This window comes from Salmo salar, chromosome 17 (genome assembly GCF_965601325.2).
Source record: "Salmo salar chromosome 17, fSalSal1, whole genome shotgun sequence".
Taxonomy (NCBI): domain Eukaryota; kingdom Metazoa; phylum Chordata; class Actinopteri; order Salmoniformes; family Salmonidae; genus Salmo; species Salmo salar.
In genome coordinates this window covers 61,015,364-61,031,761 of record NC_138307.1, presented here as the reverse complement: position 1 = coordinate 61,031,761, position 16,398 = coordinate 61,015,364, and the positions used below count along the sequence as shown (strand labels likewise).

Here is a 16,398-nt window from a genome sequence, read left to right as displayed (position 1 = left end):
TTCTGTATTTTATTTTCAATACGTTTGCAAAAACTTCTAAAAAATATGGGGTATTGTGTGTAGATGGGTGATAAAAATATATATAAATGAATCAATTTTGAATTCAGGCTGAAACACAAAATAATTTGGAATTAAGTCAAGGGGTATGAATACTTTCTGAAGGCACTATGTGTTCTTTGCAGAACCACGGCACTGTTTTTTTGTAGTGGAGAGGCCATCCAAAACCCAGTAAAGGTAAGCCGTAAAGAACTGCAGGATTCTCCAGCTTGTGAGTCCGTTGAGGTTGAGAAACAGAAAGGTGCGGTTTGATTGTGTTGATTGGGTAACATGAGGGGTTTCTTGATGTTAAAAACAGGGCCATGTTTTGTTTTTGTGTTTACATGTTCTAGCTAGCATCTAAACTGTTTAGAATTCCACAGCACACTACAATACACAAGTGTGAGGATGATTTCTATGGGAATTGATACGTTTTTGTTATGGTCTCAGACACAGTTTTGTTAGTTTATAATGGTAAAACTGTACCTTGACATCTGAGATTGTATTAGGCATAAGAGGATACAGCATTAATCATTTGAATGATAAAAATTCCTCAAGCTAGTTTAAATATCACTGTATTTCTGTAGGCCTATTATGTCATACAGTACTTCTGTTGGAATGTAGCAATTACTTTGGTATAAAATAGCTACATGGTTTGACCATTTGAGGGCACCATTTCCTTCATTTCTAGTGAAAAGTATTTTTTGGGTTGACCTGTTGGAGATATAGTATACTATATAGTATACTAGGTCTGACAGATCTATGCAACAATCGTAAATGGGATCTATATATAATATAATTTAATTAGAGTCTAACAAAGAACTTCTCTGGAATGCCTTACAAAAGAGAGGATAATAATCTGGTTTAAAAACAGGTGAGCTTCTAATTTTAATAAGAACAATACTGTAATACAACTAACAATACTGTAAATTAAAAGACACATTTCACTAGTCTTAATACTGAAGAGTGGGGAGGCAGTAGTGTGGCTATTTATAGCATAGTCCTGGTCAATTGTGCTTCTCCTTGCTCCTATTAATAGACACAGTTGCCCCTTGTTATCAGTGACCTAAAGGCTTCATTTTAAATCAGACCACCACCTGCTACTCATAATTGACGAATCAGTAGGGTTGAAGTTCGGTACATTTTTTCTTTGGGATGGAGGGTTCCTCTTTTGTTCATTGAAATTTGTCAATTGGCAAATAGTTAGGTATGGAGGACTGGGGGAGTTCCCCTAGAAGTTGAAGGGCTTTAGTCCACAAATGGTTGAAATGTTCTCTCAACCCATTTAAACTGACATCTGTGTTGTACAGGATACTTGTTCTGATGCTATTACTATTTCAATATGAGGCTCTGTACTGGCCTTAATTGTACTGTGACTCTTAGTTGTGGGTACTGGCTGGCAATCTTCAGGAGTGAGTCTTAGGCTGTGGAGTGCAGGGACACTTTCGAAATCCTTCCGTTCTCTGTCCCCAAATCCTAGCCCTTAGTCCAAGGCCTGTACTCTGCCATTTTGCTGTCCCCTTCTGAGGAAAAGGCTACATATTCACTAAGAGGAGTAATCTTCCACGGCACAGTGGTTTATTGGAATTCTCAGGGTTCATGGGGGACGCCCGTGGACAACACACAGCACCTGTCTATCCCTGTCAATTATCTCATACTAAAACCACATTTGTCCTTTTGCACGCCTTACTCAAGGGCTGGATATTTAAGTGCTGAACACTATATATTCTATTGTTGCCATCAGTGCCCGAGAAGTAAACATTAAAAAAGCAATTACTTTGTTATCCACTCGACCCTGAAAGCTGGAGTCTTCCATTGCAAGAATGTTTTAATTACATTCCGAAGTGGAAACGAGGCAGTGTTTTGGAATTGTTCTTGTTGGAAATTGTATTTTTAGGGCCCATCTTTCCTTGACAGGTGTTTTCTGTCAGCACTCAAGGATGATCAGTTGAAAGCTTGTGCTCAAAGTATTTGCTATGGTAGGGTAGTCTTTGGCTGGCAAACTGGAAGATATTTATTTTTTCACACAGTACAACATGTAAATGGAACAGTGGTCAAGTATTTCTTTATAGTTTCTTTGTTATTTATTAAAATGTATTTTAAGGGAAAATTGATGTGCAAAGACAGAGATACTCATTTGAGGTGTCAATTAGCAAAGTGAACACATTTAAAATAGTTGTAGAAAGGACTTAAATCTTCAGGGTATATGAAAAGATTATACACAGCTTTGGTGTTCTTGCAAAGGGTAGTTGATATATTGTAATGATGTGCTTTGCTCTTGGATGTGCTCACCGGTAAGTTTTGTAAGTCACAGTGGAAATAACGAGGCTCTAGATGAATGTACTTCAGTCAAGATGAGGTGGTTATGATGTAATGGCATAAGTGAGGTGACCCCAATTCCGTTGTCTGATGTTCACATTCTAACAATGAAGTGCTACTTTAACTGGCAACAAGCCTTTTCAATGGTCTCTCTTTGGTGCATGACCCATATATGTGCTTGATATATCACTCTGTATGTGGAATATAAGAGACCATTCATTATGTATTGATATAGTGACCATTCATTATGTATTGATATAGTGACCATTCATTATGTATTGATATAGTGACCATTCGTTATATATTTATAGATATAGTGACCATTCATTATATAGTGACCATTCGTTATATATTTATAGATATAGTGACCATTCATTATATAGTGACCATTCGTTATATATTTATAGATATAGTGACCATTCATTATATATTTATTGATATAGTGACCATTCATTATATAGTGACCATTCATTATATATTTATAGATATAGTGACCATTCATTATATAGTGACCATTCGTTATATATTTATAGATATAGTGACCATTCGTTATATATTTATAGATATAGTGACCATTCGTTATATATTTATAGATATAGTGACCATTCATTATATATTTATAGATATAGTGACCATTCATTATATATTTATTGATATAATGAACATTCATTATATATTTATTGGTATAGTGACATTCATTATATATTTATTGGTGTAGTGACCATTATATATTTATTGAGATAGTGACCATTCATTATGTATTTATTGAGATAGTGACCATTCATTATGTATTTATTGAGATAGTGACCATTCATTATGTATTTATTGAGATAGTGACCATTCATTATGTATTTATAGATATAGTGACCATTCATTATGTATTTGACATTTTACATTTAGCAGACGCTCTTATCCAGAGCGACTTACAGTAGTGAATACATACATTTTTTTAAATTATTATTATTATTATTATTATTTTTCTGTGCTGGCCCCCCGTGGGAATCGAACCCACAACCCTGGCGTTGCAAACACCATGCTCTACCAACTGAGCTACATTCATTATATATTTATAGATATGGTGACCAGTCATTATATATTTATTGACATATAGACTGTTCATTATAGATTTATTGATATAGTGACCATTCCACTATTAAACTATTTACTCTTCACTCTTCTAAGCTGAAACTAAGAAACTTCATCCCTTTGATTATTTGATCACTATGACCTTTTTTTACGGGTGTACTTACTATATACTCTGTCTCTCTTTTTCTCCTTCTTGATGACCAAGTGTATAAATAACCCCATAGTATATGAGTAAGAACTTCACTTGATACCTACAACAATCATGCTGTGACCGTGATGCATATATTCGATTGTGGGCTTGAAGGAGAGCACAGGTTTGAGTGGCACCTGTTGTGCGTCTGAAATAGGGCACTCCGATTGTCCTTAGAAAGGAATGATGGGGAGAGTCTGAGGTCGGGGTTCAGGGGAGGGGGCAGACTTGTTGAAGGAGAAAATAGACTCCATTCCATCTGTCTGAACATCTCTGCTAGACAGTGGGGTTTGGACACATGATCAGGGTAAAGCTTTAAAAGAGCCCAAGCAGCCACGCCCGAAAGTTCACTTCACTTCCCCTCTTGACTGTTGGGACACAAGTTGGTCTCTGAGTATTGTGTGTGTGTGTCTCCGCTGGTCTTTCTTCCTTGACTTCTTGACTGTCTCAGAGGCAGACTTTAACATCATGTCTGACACAGTGGATATTGTGGAGGAATACGAGGAGGATGAAGAGGAGGTGAACGAGGAGGAAGAAGTAGAGGAGGCACCTGAGGTGGAAGAGGAGGCTGAAGAAGAGCAGCAGGAGGAGGATGAGGCAGATAAGGAGGAGGAGGTAGATGAAGAGGAGAGGGAACACGTTGAGGGGAGCGAGGGGGAGACCAAGCCACGGACCAAGTACATTACCAACATCGCTCCTCCCAAGCTGCCCGACGGCGAGAAGTTGGACTTTGATGACCTCCACCGCAAGAGGCTGGAGAAGGACTTCAATGACCTTCAGAGCCTGATCGAGATGCACTTCTCCAGCCGCCAGAAAGAGGAGGAGGAGTTGGTGGCCCTCCGCAGCCGCATCGAGCGCCGCCGTGCCGACCGTGCCGAGCAGCAGCGTGTGCGTGCCGAGCAGAACATTGAGCGCCAGGCCCGTCTTGCTGAGGAGCGGATCCGCCGGGAAGAAGAGGCCAAGCTCCGTGCCGAGGAGGATGCCAGGAAGAAGAACGTCTTCTCCAACAAGGCGTTCGGCGGCTACATACAGAAGGGGGACGTGAAGAAGGGCAAGAAGCTGACGGGGCGCGAGAAGAAGACCAAGGCTCTGTTGGAACGCCGCAAGCCCCTCAACATTGACCACCTCAACCAGGAGAGGCTGGCGGAGAAGTCCCGCGAGCTCTGGCAGTGGCTGCGCCAGCTGCACGCTGAGAAGTTTGACCTGGCCGAGAAGCTGAAGAGGCAGAAGTACGACGTGAACGTACTGCGGAACCGCGTCAGCGACCACCAGAGGGGCTCCAAGGTGGCCAAGGCGACCCGCGGGGCAAAGAAGTTACGTTAGTCACACAGCAACGACCCCAACGTTAGCAGATTAGTCTAGCTCTTTGGATCGTTTTAGGTACAACCACCTGCTTCTGCTTTATCATATGTCCTGAGGATTGGGTATAGGCCTGCTTGCTTGTTTGTTTGGAGGTTTCTACAGTATAACGTTAGCTAAGCAGGTCTATAACTGATCAGCCTACATAATGTATTCACAGGTTTTGCACAGGCTGTAACTTTCTTTGTTGACTATAGTTGTCTGATGTAAACATTTAATATAGTTCACGAGATTTATGATTGCTGATATCGTATTCACAGATCAAGCTAAATGTTTGAATAATGTTAATACAGTTTTGATTGATCATTCTAATAAAATGTGTGAATGTTTGATTCAGTTCTGGTCGTTATTCTACCTAAGCATGTTTTGTAGCTGGTTAGTTAAATTCCTCTTTCTACTCTGAGGGTTACTGAAACAGTCATATGCAAGCCAAAGGATAATGTACACCATTGCAAAATGTTTCTTTTTTTACATTAACATACACCTCATGAATGTTTATTTGTTTGTCTTGGTCCAATTCTGACGGTTGAAACGTGGCTCGTCCCTGACAGGTGCGGCCCAGATGGAACTGTAAAGAGCTAATTTAGTCTCTGCCATGCTCAGGGTGGGGAATGTAGTTGTATTGACCTGCAGAGTCTTGGCCAGAAGGAGTTAACTATGGGTTAAATGAGCCCATCATAGAAATATGAATTCAAATTCCTATAAGCGGTATCTCCATTCAAGTCAATGGGTGGCTGTTGGGTGGACTGGCGGCCATATTGGGTGTACCCATAATCCATAATTCTATTTCTATGGAGCCCACCATCTTAACTGCTCCTGTCATTACATTGATGGGTGTTTATAGTCAGGCATCTCAGGGGCCATCCCCATTCAATCAATAGGAGACATAATGGATGTATCTATTGTACTCAATGGCAATAATGTACTGTAGATAATACATATCAATCAATTATATGAGGCGGTATAATTTACTCAACCAATTTTAGTGCTAAACAGTATTAACAAACATATTATTATCAGATGAACTTGCACTACTGAGATATTATTTATCTGGAGTTGTGTCGAACGGTGGCTGTTTTGTACTTACTAGAGACAGTAGCCTGGACAATCACGAGAGGGCGCTAAGTGACAAGTTTGCAGTTGAACCTGTGAATGTACAGTTGAAGTCGGAAGTTTACATACACTTAGGTTGGAGTCATTAAAACTAGTTTTTCAACCACTCCACAAATTTCTTGTTAACAAACTATAGTTTTGGCAAGTCGGTTAGGACATCAACTTTGTGCATGACACAAGTAATTTTTCCAATAATTGTTTACAGACAGATTATTTCACTTATAATTCACTGTATCACAATTCCAGTGAGTCAGAAGTTTACATACACTAAGTTGACTGTGCCTTTAAACAGCTTGGAAAATTCCAGAAAATGTCATGGCTTTAGAAGCTTCTGATAGGCTAATTGACATCATTCGAGTCAATTGGAGGTGTACCTGTGGATGTATTTCAAGGCCTACCTTCAAAAATAGTACCTCTTTGCTTGACATCATGGGAAAATCAAAAGATATCAGCCAAGACCTCAGAAAATAATTGTTGATCTCCACAAGTCTGGTTCATCCTTGGGAGCAATTTCCAAACGCCTGAAGGTACCACGTTCATCTGTACAAACAATAGTACGCAAGTATAAACACCATGGGTCCATGCAGCCGTCATACCGCTCAGGAAGGAGACGCTTTCTGTCTCCTAGAGATGAACGTACTTTGGTGCGAAAAGTGCAAATCAATCCCAGAACAACAGCAAAAGACCTTGTGAAGATGCTGGAGGAAACAGGTACAAAAGTTTCTATATCCACAGTAAAACGAGTCCTATATCGACATAACCTGAAAGGCCGCTCAGCAAGGAAGAAGCCACTGCTCCAAAACCGCCATAAAAAAAGCCAGACAACGGTTTGCAACTGCACATGTGGACAAAGATTGTACTTTTTGGAGAAATATCCTCTGGTCTGATGAAACAAAAATATAACTGTTTGGCCATAATGACCATCGTTATATTTGGAGGAAAACGGGGGATGCTTGCAAGCTGAAGAACATCATCCCAACCGTGAAGCACGGGGGTGGCAGCATCATGTTGTGGGGGTCCTTGTCTGCAGGAGGGACTGGTGCACTTCACAAAATAGATGGCATCATGAAGGATGGAAAATTATGTGGATATATTGAAGCAAAATCTCAAGACATCAGTCAGGAAGTGAAAGCTTGGTTGAAAATGGGTCTTCCAAATGACCCCAACCATACTTGTGGCAAAATGGCTTCAGGACAACAAAGTCAAGGTATTGGAGTGGCCATCATAAAGCAATTGACCTCAACCCTGTAAAATATTTGTGGGCAGAACTGAAAAAGCGTGTGCTAGCAAGGAGGCCTACAGACCTGACTCAGTTACACCAGCTCTGTCAGGAGGAATGGGCCAAAATTCACCCAACTTATTGTGGGAAGCTTGTGGAAGGCTACCTGAAATGTTTGACCCAAGTTAAACAATTTAAAGGCAATGCTACCTAATACTAATTGAGTGTATGTAAACTTCTGACCCACTGGGAATGTGATGAAAGAAATAAAAGCTGAAATAAATTATTCTCTCTACTATTATTCTGACATTTCACATTCTTAAAGTAAAGTGGTGATACTAACTGACCTAAGACAGGGAATTTTTACCAGGATTAAATATCAGGAATTGTGAAATGTATTTGGCTAAGGTGTATGTAAACTTCTGACTTCAACTGTACCTTTTCTTTACACAGTCTATAGGATGCATAACTTGGCACTCATTGACGTAACAAGTACTGTGCATACCTCATCCATAAGAGGTTTCCTCCCCTCCCATTTTCCTCTACACTTGTGAACCCTTATCTCTGTGCTTCACAATTACCTGCTTCTACTGGCAATTCTCCCCCCAACTTCTGAACTATTCTGAAAAACAATCAAATTGTCACTTGGCAACAACAAATCAATGAACTGAAATGAAAGCTGTGTCATAATAACAGGGGACAATATTTCTGCTGTGCAGTTTTGATTGTCGTTTAGGCTGGCCTCACTATTTCCGAGAGCTGCTTGTAACCGTAAGAACAAATGAAAGCCTTCCAGGCGTTGCTATATGCCAACAGGTTTCCATAGAGACTGTGCAGTAGGGCAACTCTGCATTCAGGGCCCCTCCCTACCCACTCGGATGAAAGGGCTGGAAGTTGATATTGATGGAAGTGTAGAAACGTCTGGACTGACTACAGCTCAGACAGGATCAGTTCAGAGGGAGTTGATCTACTTACTAGATTCAGTTTGAGTTAGTCTCTGCGTCGGCAGGCAAGTCCATGTGGGGATGTGTGTGAGCATTGAATTCATGGAATGAACATCCGTTCTCGCTGAATTTTGTTATGTTTTATGATGATTTATAGGTGCTTTGTTTAGGTTAAAGATTATGCATGTAGTATTTGGGTTCAACTGACAAGCTGTAACTGCTAATTATTTGTACACTATAGTCATTTATCTTCGCCCACTACGGATAATGAGAAATGAAGTGTACTGTCTTATACACAAGCTCAACAATTATTCTCACATCAACTGACAGAATGACAAATGGTTCCCAATCAAAGGTTTGCGTGCTTGTTCAAGAGCATCTTCAAAACAATATAGCTCTAACCAGAGCTATTCTGCATCAATTAGCATTTCAAACCCTAAAATGTTCCTGTTAGTGTGTTGGAATGCACATGCACTCTTGAAACGTGACCCTGTTTGTGTGATTAGAGGCTAGATCTGTATGTGCGTGAATGCGAGCATGCGTGGGTGTGTATGTATGTGTGTGTATGTATGTGTGTGTGAGTGAGTGAGTGAGTGAGTGAGTGAGTGAGTGAGTGAGTGAGTGAGTGAGTGAGTGAGTGAGGAGTGACAGCAGCTGCAGGGTTGCCTGCTCATTATGGCCCAGCGGAGGCCATAACACATTCTGGGCACATAGTGACTGACAGCTGTCACTCTCTCACATACACACACACACAACAACACACTCATATACAACACACACACTGCCCTTGTCATAAGGCAGGGCTATCTCTTGATCACACAGAGAATCACAAGCATTTAGTTGATACTAGTTATGAACAGGAAATGTGTTTGTTAGATGTAGATGTGGATCCATGATTAGACTTAGAAAGAGAAGGTTGGTGGGTTGAAAGGACATCATGCTGTGGTGATGCCATATGCCACTGTACTGTAGGCATCCACCTGTAGGTTCATTAAGGGCCTGTGTGTTTCAGGTTTTGCATGCTGCCTTTAAATGATTACCATTGTCAGTAGTGGAAAGTGGCCTTTAATTGTTTGAATGGAGTCATGATTAGATAGCCTGTGAGTAATTACTGATAGAGAAATAACACTTCGAATCTGCTCCTGGGGTTCGGGAGCTAGCACTAAATATCCGCTGAAGCCTTTTGTTTACAGAAGCGCAACTTTTAGTTGGTTAAACAACTTATAATAACAGAACTTTTCAATCTGTACCGATGTTTCTATCAAGCTAAGTGTGCATAACAACCACCTAGCACAACTGAAGAGACTATTGTCTGTCTGTGTCCTCTGGTGAAAAGGTAAAGTGAGGAAAGCGTCTGGGAAAGTCAGGGCTACCCACCGCATTTCAGTCACAAAGTATTATGAGCTGTGCCACTCACACAGCCGATGTGTTATTACATCTGTGACTGAACCATTATTTCACAGGGAATGTGGTACATACTGTCCCTGGTAGACTAAAGGCCACATCAGCGGGCCTATAGTAATTATAAGAGTAAGTAGCCTCATCGATTTAAAATGGACAGAGATTGAAACGCAGGTGAAGCAGAGAAACTTCAAACATCTTGTGATCACAGCATGTGTCTGAGCGATGCCCTCTATCATTTGCCGTTTATAAGTCTGTCTTTTCATCTCTATGGAGACCCAACAACCACTGAACAGTGGGCTGAATCCATTAAGGAGCCACTCTTTACAGTGGATTTGGAAAGACACACATTTTCTCGAGTTGAACCCAAATCAAATAACCTGTGTTTGAAGTAATCATTAGGTTGATTTGAATTCCTCTGTGTATGGAATCTAGGCTTGATTTGAGCCCATCTGGCTAATTGTATTTGCTAGATTATTGTGACTAATCAGGAGACTTGTGAGGTAGATATATGGGGTTGGTTTGTTATCTGGATGTAAGGTTGATTGTACATTATACACACACAGACAGAGATACTGCAGTGACACAAACAGCGTGCGCCAGAGGAAAGATATCAGAGCTGCTTCTCTCCAGCCTGTGGATAAATTAGTCTGCCCGGGAGACAGTGTCATTAGGGCTTATCTCTACCCAGCTCCAAATTGAGGTGGGACCTGCTACCAGCCAGCGGTATGAAGAAGATAGCCCCTCCGACAGGGACATTCATCTCCACTCCTCCCCAGTCTCTACTGAGTTTACTGTCCCTGATCCCTCTGGCCATTTAAAGAGCCTGTGTCACTCCTCCAGCATGCATACCATTAGGACCACCTCCCCACCTCATCATAGGCCTTTCAGAGGACATTCAAGTGGCGTGTTAGCTGGCTTTGTATTGCAGGTGGGGGAAATAATGTACTGCTATCATTCAATCAAGCAGACAGTGAGGCTTTATAATGTGCATGATGATAGGGGTGATCTCGTGTGTGTACCCAGTCTATGATGGGTATTCCCTGTGAACTTTATGCGGAATCTCTAACTGCTTTAACACAGTACTTAGCGCTCTGTGAGTCTCAGTTTAAGTGCACAAATGAGGGGTACTTAGGTGGCAAACTAAACAGATGCACAGTACATTCTGTTCCAGAGATTCTGAATACAGCATTTTTTGATTAAGCTCATTCATTAAGGCAGAGCCCTAAAACCTCAGAGGATGTAGTGCACGTTGTGGTGTTGCATTGTTGCGTTATTGCATTGTTTCTACTTTCGTAGAAGCAGAGGAGGCTGGTGGGAGGAGCTATAGGAGGATGGGCTCATTATAATGAATGGAATGGAATCAATGGAACTGTAACGATGTGCGCTGAGAGTCGGGAAGCAAGTTCAGGGAGTGAGTGTTTTAATAAATAAATGAAACATAATACAAAACAAGACACACGAACAACACACAGACAGGAAACAGAAACAATGACGCCTGGGGAAGGAACCAAAGGGAGTGACATATTTTGGGCAGGTATTCAAAGAAGTGATGGAGTCCAGGTGAGTGATGACGCGCAGGTGCGCGTAACGATGGTGACAGGTGTGCGCCATAACGAGCAGCCTGGTGACCTAGAGGCCGGAGAGGGAGCACACGTGACAGGAACGGAGTCAAACACATGTGTTTGTTACCATTCTATTGATTCCATTCCAGCCATTACTATTCTCATCCTGTAGCTCTTCCCACCAGCGCCTCTGGTTTGTGTGTGTGTGCGCCCTGGCATGTGGGGGTTCACTAAATATAAACCCATTCCATTATAACTAACAGTGGGCCGTCAGCTGAGCCCACTGACAAACTGTAGGACACAGGGCCAATGGATGACTCATCACTTTAGAGGAGTGGGAGTCTGGCAGCTCATTCATAGAAAACACCGCTCCTCTACAATACCGGCTGTCTGACATCAGCTGTCTGCTAGGCTAGCGCAGGGGTTAGCCGAACAAGTCAGGGCTAACATAGCCCACTGACCTGGCTGCCTCGTCAATGAATGGACCCCTATGTAGGGAAGCGGTTACAACACTGGGGTGAAGAGGACCCAAGGGGATTTGCTCAGGAATAGCAACCTGTAGTAGAAATACTTTTTAAAATATCTATATCTTGTGGTATGCAGGGTACGGCTTGTGGGTGTTATGCATCATGATAAAGTTGCATTTAGAAATAGTTTTCCATTAGTGAATAATAGCTATCCATCTACTATTCATTGTTAGCTAAGCCCAGTAAGTAATGTGTGGATACATTGGAATCTTTTGTGTCCTAGTAGTGCCAGCGTGAGTTCTTCTGCGTGCTTGTGGTGTTTTCGGGATGCTGAGACATTTTCCCGGCACAGCTGTTGCTGCGGACATTTGTGGATAAGTGAGGTGCCGGGAGGTGAGCTGTAACTCTCTGTGAGTCGATGGGCTTGATGAACAGCTGCATCAAGAGTCACGTTCATGTCCTCCCACCGTGTCCTCTCTCTGTCTCTCCCGGTGATTCACGCCGCCTCGCCATCTCTGCACGGCATGTAAATCAACCCAACAAGTGGAGGGCTCTGATCCCAGCTCCATCCTGTTATTATCACTTGCCGGTGACAGGAGTGTACCACCAAACTGCACCTGTTGGACCGGTTATAACGCAGTGATGGCCGTGAAGGCTCAGGTTTCCAATTTAAACGACAGAAAGAGAAAAGGCCTCCCACGTCCCTTAATTACTATTCTCAGACACATTCTCAGACAGGCTTTAGTGAAGCAGTGACTGTGAGACAAGGGAACAGGATAGCTCAGGCACACGGGTACACAGAACACCAGCCAGGTGGCGTCGTGTCTTTCCCTTGGCTGATGAGGTCTCTAGAGAGAAGCCTGTGTGCGTCACGGCCAAACACTGTTTAGAGAGAACAAGAGTTGAATTAGGAGTTAGGATAGTAGCACGTTGTGACCTATACTGCAGCTAGCTTGATAAATTGGAGGAAGAGATTTGTTTTTCTATATAAAATGTTCTTAATTGTTTCTAGTAAATAGTTTGGGTTCTCTAATGGGGGCCCTGTTAACCACAGGATGCCATTTGATCCCAGACCCTATCCCCAATGTACACAACACAGGAGAATACGTTAATTAATAACAACCGCATTCAGTGCATAATCAACTATAAAATGTTCTGCCAGTTTCTGTTGCTGTCTCCAAATGCCCATACATGGCACCCTGCTGAGACTTGAGCAGCTCTCATTCTGAAGACGTGTTGTTCAGAATCCCCATCGCCGGAGTAAACATGAATTAACATGTCGTGGTTATTCATGGAACTGGATGCTCGTGTCAAAGCAAATCAGTGCGGTGGGAAGTGTAATGAAAGTTGATTTCAGTGTGCTGTTGTCCGCGGGGTAAAACATCTATTTTGGGCCACTTATATCAATACGTTATCGTCACAGCCTTTCTTCTTTCCTCCCTGTGATTGCAGTAGCTGGTGGAAGAAAATGGTTTCAACAGCCGTGGTTGACACTGACAGCTCCATAGGCCCCCTCTGTTCAGTTTGTTTCTGGTTGCTTTCATCCGCTGGATGATATATGTATATTGAAGTGTAAATTCAGAAATACAAAAAGTACAATAAAGTCTTTGTCAAAGCTTATTACAAATACAAAATTGAAGCAATTACTGTCCAAAAACAAGATAATGTAATGAATACAGGCGAAATAAGAAGTTAATAACTTCGGTCCGCCTCCTTAACCACTACCTTTCACCACCTTATCATCAGGCCTAGCAGTCTCTTTCCACGGATATGAGAATAGAGTTAATAGGAAATCAATACAGTGTGTTCTAGATGGGCTGCAATCAGGGGGAATCTCTCAGCAGATAACAGCAGTGTGTCTGTCTCTCCTACTGATGAGCCTGTGTCTGCCAGTCTGAATATTATATATACACTGCCTTCAGAAAGTATTCATACACCTCGACTTATTCCACATTTTGGTGTTATTTAAAAATGAATTAAATAGCTATATTTGTTTTCACCCATCTACACACAATACCCCATAATGACAAAGTTATTACATATATTTTTTAAATGAAATAGAGAAATTGCTCATTTACATAAGTATTCACACCCCCGAGTCTTTGTAGAATCACCTTTGGCAGCGATTAAAACTGTGAGTCTTTCTGGGTCTTTAAGTCTTTCTCTTTCCATACCTGGATTGTGCAACATTTGCCCATTATTCTTTTTTAAATTCTTCAAGATCTGTCAAATTGGTTGTTGATCATTGCTAGACAACCATTTTCAGGTCTTGCCATAGTTTTAGAGTAGATTTAAATCAAAACTGTAACTCCACCACTTGGGAACATTCACTGTCTTCTTGGTAAGCAACTCCAGTGTAGATTTGACCTTGTGCTTTAGGTTATTGTCCTGATGAAAGGTTCATTAATCTCCCAGTGTCTGGTGGAAAGCAGACTGAACCAGGTTTTTCTCTAGGATTTTGCCTGTGCTTACGTCAATTCCATTTCTTTTTTACCCTGAAAAACTCCCCAGTCCTTAACGATACAAGCATACCCATAACATGATGCAGCCACCACTGTGCTTGAAAATAAGGAGAGTGGTATTCAGTAATGTGTAATGTGTTGTATTGGATTTGCCCCAAACATAACACTTTGTATTCAGGACAAAAAGTGAATTGCAGTATAACTTTAGTGCCTTGTTGCAAACAGGATGCATGTTTTGGAATATTTTATTCTGTACAGGCTTCCTTCTTTTCACTCTGTCAGTTAGGTTAGTATTGTGGATTAACTACAATGTTTTTGATACATCTTCAGTTTTCTTATATCACAGCCATTAAACTCTGTAACTGTTTTAAAGGTATCATTGGCCTCATTGTGAAATCCCTGAGCGGTTTCATTCCTCTCTGGCAACTGAGTTAGGAAGGATGCCTGTATCTTTGTAGTGACTGGGTGTATTGATACACCATCCAAAGTGTAATGAATAACTTCAAAAGGATATTCAATGTCTGCTTTTTTTATGTTGATCTATCTACCAATAGGTGCCCTTCTTTGCGAGGTATTGGAAAACCTCCCTGGTCTTTGTGGTTGAATCTTTGTTTGAAATTCACTGCTCGACTGAGGGACCTTACAGATAATTGTGAGTCCATACAACTTATTATGTGAACTGTTAAATACATTTTTACTCCCGAACCTAATTAGGCTTGCCATAACAAAGGAGTTGAATAATTATTGACTCAGGACATTTCAGCTTTTCATTTTTTATTAATTTGTAAAAATGTCTTAAAACACTTTGACTTTATGGGTATTGTGTGTAGGCCAGTGACAAAAACAAATCTCAATTTAATCCATTTTAAATTCAGGCTGTAACATTAAGAAGTGTTGAAAAAGTCGAGGGGCGTGAATACTTTCTGAAGGTACTGTGTATCTATCCTTGTGGACTAGATCATTCATATTGCACTGAAACCTGGGATAATAATAAAGTAGGGAATCAGTCAGGGAAAATACTAAGCCGCCTTCAAGGTACATGTCAAGATACAGAATTATATGACATTATTGCAATAATAAAAATTAGTGCAATAACAGCAATGAAACAAAATACCTGCTTCTGTTACTTTTGTGTTGTCATGACTACCGTGCAAAACACCATGTTATATAAGATGGTCGTAACTCGGATCATTGAGCATTGCCATTCCCAAGTGCCGTCTATAAAACGCTGGTTGGGTTTTAATGGGATGGCTTTATATAACAGTCTGGCATCAACCATCATCAACCCTTTTACCCTTTTACCTGTAATGGTCCTTTCTTTCAAACATTTTATTTTACATTTTCCATACAGACCAAACCAACAATAACACAGAGCAATCATCATATACATGCACATAACAAAAACTGAAAGACGCAGACAGATACACAGTCCCCTCCCCTCCTCATCGTGGGGGACAAAAATAAAGTCATGTCCATGTCTTCCAATAATAAAACAAGTTAGAAAAGGCACATTTATAATAATGTCACTGTAGAGTTCTCTGTTTTTTTGACAATGGTTCTTCTAATTGAGAAAAGAGGGCAGGCTGCCAGGTGCCTGTCACTGCTCCAATGTCATTTATCAGTTCACCTTTCACCCTCTGTACTCCCATTTCACTGGTCAATCAAACAGCCGTCCTCCACAGAGTACATCCAGAACAATGATTTTTTTGGCACAATATAGAGAGCTTTGTATTGTTGAAGAGTCATTACTAGCTTTTGCCTCTTATATACAGTAATATATAATAGTTATCTTATATAATACCTTTTTTTTAACTAGGCAAGTCAGTTAAGAACAAATCATTTTTTACAATGACGGCCTACTGAAAGGAAAAAGGGCTCCTGTGGGGATGGGGGCTGGGATTAAAAATACAAATAAATTAAATAAAAATATAGGACAAAACACACATCACGACAAGAGAGACAACACTACATAGAGACCTAAGACAACAATATAGCATGGCAGCAACACATGACAACAACATGGTAGCAACACAACATGGCAGCAGCACAACATGGTAGCAGTACACAACATGGTACAAACATTATTGGGCACAGACAACGGCACAAAGGGCAAGAAGGTAGAGACAACAATACGTCACGCGAAGCAGCCACAACTGTCAGTAAGAGTGAGACAGGTGAGATCAGTAATAGGTCGTGGACATTGGTGAATTGGTGCATTGCATTCTAATCTCTGTTTT

General features: G+C 41.1%; 1 protein-coding gene across 1 annotated transcript; it reads left to right on the top strand.

The window, feature by feature from the left end:
- The first annotated feature begins 3,957 nt into the window (after positions 1-3,957).
- Positions 3,958-5,320, top strand: LOC106576322 (troponin T, cardiac muscle isoforms). Its single transcript, XM_045699933.2, has one exon. It carries the CDS (start codon positions 4,100-4,102, stop codon positions 4,952-4,954), a length of 855 nt encoding a protein of 284 aa, XP_045555889.1. The 5' UTR covers positions 3,958-4,099; the 3' UTR covers positions 4,955-5,320.
- The last annotated feature ends 11,078 nt before the right edge of the window (positions 5,321-16,398 follow it).

Coding starts and splice junctions, on each gene's coding strand:
- LOC106576322 (XM_045699933.2), top strand. CDS start 4,100: ATGTCTGACACAGTGGATATTGTGGAGGAATACGAGGAGGATGAAGAG.